The sequence below is a fragment of the Globicephala melas genome, chromosome 8 (assembly GCF_963455315.2).
Source record: "Globicephala melas chromosome 8, mGloMel1.2, whole genome shotgun sequence".
Classification (NCBI taxonomy): Eukaryota; Metazoa; Chordata; class Mammalia; order Artiodactyla; family Delphinidae; genus Globicephala; species Globicephala melas.
In genome coordinates, this window is record NC_083321.1 from 84,362,729 (window position 1) to 84,370,769 (window position 8,041).

The window sequence follows — 8,041 nt, forward strand, 5'->3', positions numbered from 1 at the left end:
ACTAAAATATCATATTGGATGGGACATAATGATGTCTTCATAATTGTCCTTTGTAATGACTGGACTTTTACTTAGATTTGAAATTTTCCACTATTTTGCTATTATAGGTAACACTGCAATATCTGAGAGTATATGTCTTGTTTTTCCTCTACTAAATTGTTTCCTCAGGGAAAAATATGGTATAGTGGAAAGAATACAGGTTTTTAGAGCCAGATAGATTTGGGTTCAAATTCTAGTTCTGCCACTTACGAGCTGTGTGACCTTGGGCAAGTTCCTTAACCTTGCTAAATTTCAGTTTCTCTTCTGTACAAAGTCATTAATAATACTCACCCCAAGGGATGGTTGTGAGGATTAGTCAATGCTGATGGGTAAAATAATTTTGAGATGGATCTGGATTTGAATTCTAGCTCTGCTGCTTAACTTGAACAAGATACTCAACATTTTTAAGCTGTTTCCTTCTCTGTGGAATGGAAATTAAAGTGTGTACCTAACGAGGTTATTGAGAGGATTAATTAAAAATATACAACATGTTTAATACAGTGCCTAGTATACAGTAAGGGACCAATAAATGTTAGCAATTATTATTATCACAGTAATTACTATTATTACTTAAAAAGGCAGCACTTAATAAATGTTGGTGTGGTCATTTTCTCCACCTCAATCTCCGACTAATGAGTAACATTCAAGAATTGGATAACTGGGTCAAGGGCAAGTCATATCTTCACAGGTGTTGCAGTACTGTTCACCAAAAGGATGATATTCAACTTACAATACCACTAACAATATACAGAATCTATCCATTTCACTTCAACCCTCACCAAGTCTTTTTAGTTATTTTTAAAGGTGCAGTATGATATCTTGAGGTTACTTTGATTTTTTCTTTTTTATTTTTTATTTTTACTGTTAGGGTGAACATTTTCCCATATGTTTTGTTTACTGTTTTGATATCTTCTAGTGTGAATGATTTCTTTCTATCTTTGCTTATTCATCAGTTTGAATCTTGGTGTTTTTCTTAAAAATCTGAATAAACTCTTCATATATTGGAAACATTATAATATTTAATGTGAATACTTTCCCAGTAAGCTGGGGCCAAAGAGTTCTGGTACTGATGAAGGAAGATCGGGGGAAGCTCATTTCTACAGGTGGGGCTATGGTCTCCTGCATGGTGAACTCAACTAGTTCTGTGCCATTAACATCCACCTCTGGACACCTCTGGCCTTGCATGATACTGTAGTTCTATATTTCTAACTGTAGGATACTTCTTCTTAGTTGTCTTGTAGACAGCTCAAGCCTATCACAGATAGGCCCTAACCAGCAAAACTTCCAAGCTTCTGCATTTAGTCCCTTCCCTTTTTTTTTTTTTTTTTTTTTTGGTACACGGGCCTCTCACTCTTGTGGCCTCTCCCGCTGCGGAGCACAGGCTCCAGAGGCTCAGGCTCAGCGGCCTAGCTGCTCCGCGGCATGTGGGATCTTCCCGGACCGGGGCACGAACCCGTGTCCCCTGCATCAGCAGGTGGACTCTCAACCACTGCGCCACCAGGGAGGCCAGTGCCTTCCCTTTTTGTCCTAATTAAGAGATCTGAAGACTGTTTCTCAGTATAGTAAAAAGACCTCTGAGAGTCTCTTAGCACTGTTGTATTTTTTCTCAAATAATACTCTTGATTTATAAGTCACGTGTCTTGACTTGATTAGGAAAATACGATGATCAAAAATGAACAGAAGAGCTAAGTTGGCATGTCATCTCAGGACTTTTCTGCATGCCAGTATCTGCTTCTAAAACCAATGCATGTGAGCTGGTGAGCAGAGCAATCCCATGGAGACTGCTATCCAGGGACAGGTATTTGATAGTGAGACACAGGAATCAACCAGGGGAAAATAAAGTACTAGAAATAATTGCCTTGAGCATTTGGCTCAAGTGTCTGCTTTCCTTAAATTATTTGTATACTTTAGTGGTGACATTTAAAAAATTGCTGGGGTAATTATTTTTCAAAGTTTGTTTAATAGTTAACAGTATTGATTTTTTTTCTCTGCTTCAGACCTTTATTAAACAGATTTTTTAAAAAACAAAGCAGAAAAAAATGTTGTGCCTGAGTAAATAATCTTAATTATTTTAAATTTCCTCTCTGATAATGCCAATATTCCTATCATAACAGTATTGATTTTTGTCTTAGCATTATGGCTTTTTTTGCTGATGCTCCAGTTAGGATATGAGTGCCATGAAATCAGAAAATGTGTTTTAGCCTTCCTTCTAAGGCCTAGCCCAATGGCCTTTGCCATCTAAGTGTAGTTCCCCCTAAAGTCAGCTGCCACAGGCACCGAGCTGCTATAGAGAAAACACAACAAGGCAAGCATGCAGTTCTAATGCTCTGCTTCCCAACATTGGGTGTGCCTGTGTACACTGCACGTGCATACGTGTGGGCACATGCTCCTGGGTGTATGTGGGTGTGGACATACTGTGCTCACGAGGGCATATTTCTTCATAGTTTGAAGAAATTATGGAGCCTATTTTTCTAAAGGCAGAGTATGATGGCGTGAAATACACATCCTCAAACTTCAAATATTCACTTCTCCCCACAAGAGTCATATCTGGGGGGTAGGGGGTGGGGAGAGAAGACAGGGTTTTGGGCCCAGTGTGTTTTAATCGCTTCTACAAAACCAGCTAGGGTTTCCCTATGTGAAGAGTATCTTTGGAGGTTTTTTCCCTGGGGGTTTGGGGGGTGAGGGGTAAGTAGGATGCCTGGAAGGAAGTGGAAACATAGAACCTAGATCACCAAGAAGTTGTTCACAAACAAAATGGCTTTCTAAATTCCATCAGTGCCACACTTTCTGGTCTGAGAGTGATGCCCTAAATTTTCTTCCACAGTCCACTGGAGGCCTTGGGTGGGTTTATTCCAGGATTGGTGAGAAAGTCTTTAATTCATTCCAAGACTTATCCCACACTTCCCCAGCAGAAAAACTGGTTACTTTACATCTCAGGCAATGATCTCTGGATTTCATTTCCTGGTAACTAATCCCTCACCTCCAACACTGTACAGTAAGGTCAAGGGGGAAATTCCGCAGCAACTTCTTCCCCAAGCGCCACACACAAGGGGATCGAACCATTCTAGACACCCCACGCGGCCCAGTCCCAGCTGGGTTCACTCCACACAATTTGGCAAGTTCCTCGAACTCCAGCCCTTGGGGTGGGAAACACTTGGCCTCCAGTGAGGTGCCAGCTCCCCCGGGCCTCGCTGACGGCCCGCGTCGGATGGAGAGGGAGGTTTCTCTGGGGCAGAGGAAGAGTGTGTTGGGCGAGAGTGGACGACCCGGAGGCCTCTTTAAGCACGTGGATACGCGCGGGCAAGACTGCGCTCCCCACCCCGTTTCATGGGCCCACCTGGCCCGCGCCACGTGGCAGCCTAGGAGACACCTGAGAGATCCGCCACCCAGCCTGGACCCCCTGCGGCGATTGCCGCCCACGTGTCCCGGTCTGGGGCCGTAGCCGCAGCGCAGGATCCACTCTGAGAAGAAACGCGCCAAGGCACGCTCCCGCGCGACGAGGGCAGGGGCGCGCCCTACGCTGCGGGACCTGAGCTCGCAGTCCAGCCTGCCCGGAAGGCCGTGTCTGCACCAGCAGCGCCTCCCAACGTTCTCAAGAGAGACTCACTGCAGATTTCCCCCTGCCGGGCCGCGCGCTCCGGACGAACGCTGAGCGTCCCCGAGCTTCGGACAGGTGCCCCACAAAAGCTCGACCCCTTCCTCCACTCACGCCGGGCTCGGGGGACGCCGCGGACGCCCCCCACTGTGGCCCAGACCCAGGGGAAAAAGGAATTAGCTTGGTACCTGATCCTGTCCTTCTCTGCCCTCTGTAGCTCCTCATTTCTTTCCAGCACCTGAAGGATCTTCCTGGCTTCTTCTTCATTTAGGAAACTGAAATCAAACCCCTGAGGAACTTTCGTCATATCCTCTACTGTGTGTGAATTAACACTTAAGCTCTTGGCGCTTCCTGTTACAATGACATTTTTCAAGCTATAGAAGACCAGTTTCAGGAACTTGATCCTATAGCCAATGATAAGTCCTCCCGTTTGAAAATCTAAAACCACAAACCTAGGGAACAGCCCACACCTACAGGGCTCTCAATGACATATTTCTCTCAGCCTATCCAACCGAGATGCAAAATGAACGGCTGAAGGGAGAGAGGGAACCAATCCCATTCCAAAGGGGCGGCCCCTTCCACGCTCCTCCCTTCCCTACCCCACCCGCTATCAGACTTGTTGACGATCCTACGTAATTTTGCTCGTGAGGCAGAGGCTTCAGTATTGGCTCTAGCGTATTTATTTTGGCTGTTGTTTGCCCACAAAACTTGAACTTGACTAGCAGGAGTGAAAGGGAGACAGTTTCACGACTAATCCTCCTTTCCAAAGAAGAGCTTATAGGAAATAGAATTGCGCTTAGGAGCTTTGGAACTGGCAAAAGGGTTAGCCTATTAGAAAGACCCGGAAGGATTGAATTTACTATACAGCTGGCTGTAGGCGGACCAGGCCCCAAGGCTGAATTTAGTGTATCCTTGGAAATAAATTATTTGTCGAGTCTCCCATCCCTCAGATACCCCCAATTCATTGTCCACAGAAGGCATTCTCGGACTTTAGAAAAATCAAACAAACACAAAGCCGTTTATGGTATTTTAACAGAAGACATGACCAAAGGATGGTAAAAAGCACCTGTTTGTAGTTTTCTATAAGATTTGATAATCTTCTTAATAAATTGTTTCAGGGAAATAATAAAAGTGCCACTTTAGGGGCTTCCTTGGTGGTGCAGTGGTTGGGAGTCCGCCTGCCAATGCAGGGGACGCGAGTTCGAGCCCTGGTCCGGGAAGATCCCACATGCCGCGGAGCAACTAAGCCCGTGCGCCACAACTACTGAGCCTGAGCTCTAGATCCCGCGAGCCACAGCTACTTAGCCCACGTGCCACAACTACGGAAGCCCGCGTGCCTAGAGCCCGTGCTCCACAACAAGAGAAGCCACCACAATGAGAAGCCTGTGCACCACAATGGAGAGTAGACCCCGCTCGCTGCAACTAGAGAAAGCCCGTGCCCAGCAACGAAGACCCAACACAGCCAAAAATAAATAAATAAAATAAATAAATTTTAAAAAAAAAGTGCCACTTTAAAACACCTAATCCTCTAAGGTAGAATGTAATCTTATGAAACCACAGAAATAGCTTTCCCTAGAAAGTACTATTCCAAGATATGATGGAAATTTCTAAATATATTTATAAATATACATTTAAAAAATTATCCGTACTTTAAAATGTATAACTCAGAAATAACTAAATTTTCTTGTCAATTGCATTATTATGAACTTTCATCAAATCTTTAACCATGGTCATTTTAAAGTCTTTTGTCATTTACAGACAGTTCTGGGTATACTCTGATGCTTTTGCAAAAATGTTCCTATAAAAGGGTTTCTATCCTCAAGGAATTCATGGAAAAGACAGGTTTCTGGTAACTGACTATACTGCTGAACTGAATGAATAAGCATTTTCAGAACTCTAATAGAAAACTGATGAATTCATAAAGTGCTAACCAAAGATCAAGATAAAAAAAATTAATTACATGGGACTGAGTGAACTGATGAAGATGATTATAATTTTTGTGACTTTCTGTTTGAATTAAAAAAAAAATCCCACAAGGACTCAGAGGCAAAAAATATACAAATCAATTTTCACTGCAAAGTAAAGGAGCTGTTACAGTGGAGGATTACTGGATTGAATGTCAATATTATGACATAGTATGAGTGTGTTTTGTGTTTGGTAATTGCAATCATTGTTGCTTTTGTTGTGGTCATCCAAAAAAAAAATTGAGTAAAACTGTTATAACAGAACTCTGTCCATTTCCACTGAATGATTCCTCAGCACTTAAATGCATTAAAGATTGATAGGATTGAAAAAAAAATTATCCAGCCTTTTTCAGAAAACATTTTGCTTCTTTTGGCTTCACTTTGCACACAAAAATAGCTTCATCAGATCAACTTTATTGTCCCATAGCCTTAATGTGGTCACATAGTATGTAGTGGTGATGGTTACTAAGAGTTAAAATGTGCTTCCACATGTATCATCTCTTTTCATAGTGAATAAGCACAATAAAGATTTTCTATCTGCAACAAAAACATTTGTCAAAAATGGCTATTATGTTTTGGCCTTTGGATCCTCTACTCACCTTGATCATACTTATTTAAGACATGTCTAGGCAGGTAGGCTTTAACTAACTTCTGTGGGCATCTGTTATTTCTATGAAACAGGAATTAATTCAGTTCACCAATGTTGTACAACACACAGAACTTCTTTATAAATAATCTCTGTGTTAATGATGGTTTAGGAATGTGTCTTGTTTATGATGTCCATTTTTTCTACTCTTTAGTGTGTTCATTTATTCAGCATACATATGGAACTTTTTAAATGTGTGCACAGGTAGGCTCTTATTTTGTTCCTGGTGTAGCAGTGAATTGATTTCAAATAACATGTAATGGTGCCTACTATATGAAAGCACTATACACTGTGAAGAAGATAGTCCTTGTCTTTAGGAAGTTTATAATACAGTGAAGGAGATAACACAAATAGAAAAATGACTACATAACAAAGAAGAACATAATGGATGTATAAAGTAAGTTCTATTAGAGCACAGAAGGAAGAAGTTAGTTCCAGCTGAGTGCTTCAGGGGAGGAAATGGTACTTGGGTTGCAACATGAAGAGTCATATTTCAATAGGAAGAAATGGAGGGTAGTGGGAGGAGATGTGTGAGTCTATTCTAGGCAAGGGAAACAGTGCACTGAGTAGCAGAAGTACACTCTAGGAATCTTCTCATAATTCCTCTACTCCTCTGGCTAATGGCCAAAGTGAGTTAAAACTTGGAAGCTAGGAAATAGAGGGGCATATTCAGGGATTGGTAAAAGATGTGTTTTGGCTAGAGTATGAATTCTAAATAGGGGCAATATTGCCCCTGGTGGAGCAAAAATTGGTTCTTGGAGGGTAAAAACATCTTACTTTTTAAATGGAAAGTACAGATATACACCCAGTGTATAAACAGACAGTATACCTATGGCATTAAAATTTCATGAGAGGGACGATTAAGAAAAAAATAAAACCCTTAAAAGACACCTTGGGGGACAATAATTAAAAAGGTTGAAAAACCACTGAGGTAGGGCATAGGACATGGAAAGAGTAAATAAGGCTGAGCCCTGACTATGAATGCCATGCTGAAGAATGTGGACTCCACTGTGTAAGAATGTGGACTCCACTGTGTAAGGAGTCAACACAGGCTTTAAGGATGACAATGATAAAGTTGAAGCTGAATATTGGGATGACGATTCTGGCAGCAGTAGGTAAGAAAGAGTAGAGTGAGGGTGGTAGCAAGGGGCACTGTTGGGTTGGAAAGCTGATGCAGGAGAAAGGGGAAGGAGGACCAGAACTAAAGCAGTGGAATTGGGAATAGAAACGAGGCTTGGAGTCCAAAGATATTGGCTGGACTTGGTAACTCATTAGATATGAGAGTTAAGAAAGAAAGAGGCACAAAGATTATGCAAGGTTTCAAGAGAAGTGTCTGAAAGGAGTGTAGTCTTTTTGATTATAGGAGAAGCATAGGGCTTGTAAAAAGATTAGGAGTTCAGTTTTAGACATAAAGAGTTTGAGGTACCTGCAATTTATCCACATAGAGGTACTGAGCAAAAGTGAAAAATGTGGGACCAGAAATTCTTGACACATGGATGGAGAAGTAGATTAGGAAGTCATCTGCTTAAAGATGATTGCCAAAATCCTGAGACTAGATAAGATGGCCAGAGCAAAGGGGAGATAGAAGTAGAGGCTGTGTTCAGAACCTTGAATGACCACCCGGGACATCAGCACCCAGGCATGTTTCAGCCCTGGGTTATGGCACAAAGGGGAATATGATTGAGAAATTTTTATATTGAAGTTTTATACTGAGAAATTTATAAGGCATTGGGGTTGCCCTGGAAACCACAGAGGCACTTTCTGTGGGGCTATAAACTTAGTGTTTTTAAAGTAAAA

The 8,041-nt window shown here is 42.0% G+C and overlaps 1 protein-coding gene across 2 annotated transcripts in view; it reads right to left on the minus strand.

The window, feature by feature from the left end:
• Nucleotides 1-4,094, minus strand: part of LOC115841977 (protein O-glucosyltransferase 3) — a 106,402-nt gene extending 102,308 nt beyond the window's left edge. For both annotated transcript variants that reach the window (XM_060304009.1, XM_030836333.2), the window contains exon 1: nucleotides 3,823-4,094. In XM_060304009.1, coding sequence (XP_060159992.1) covers nucleotides 3,823-3,941 — 119 coding nt within the window. In that variant the 5' untranslated portion in view covers nucleotides 3,942-4,094. The remainder of the gene's footprint in view (nucleotides 1-3,822) is intronic.
• Between the last annotated feature and the right edge of the window lie 3,947 nt (nucleotides 4,095-8,041).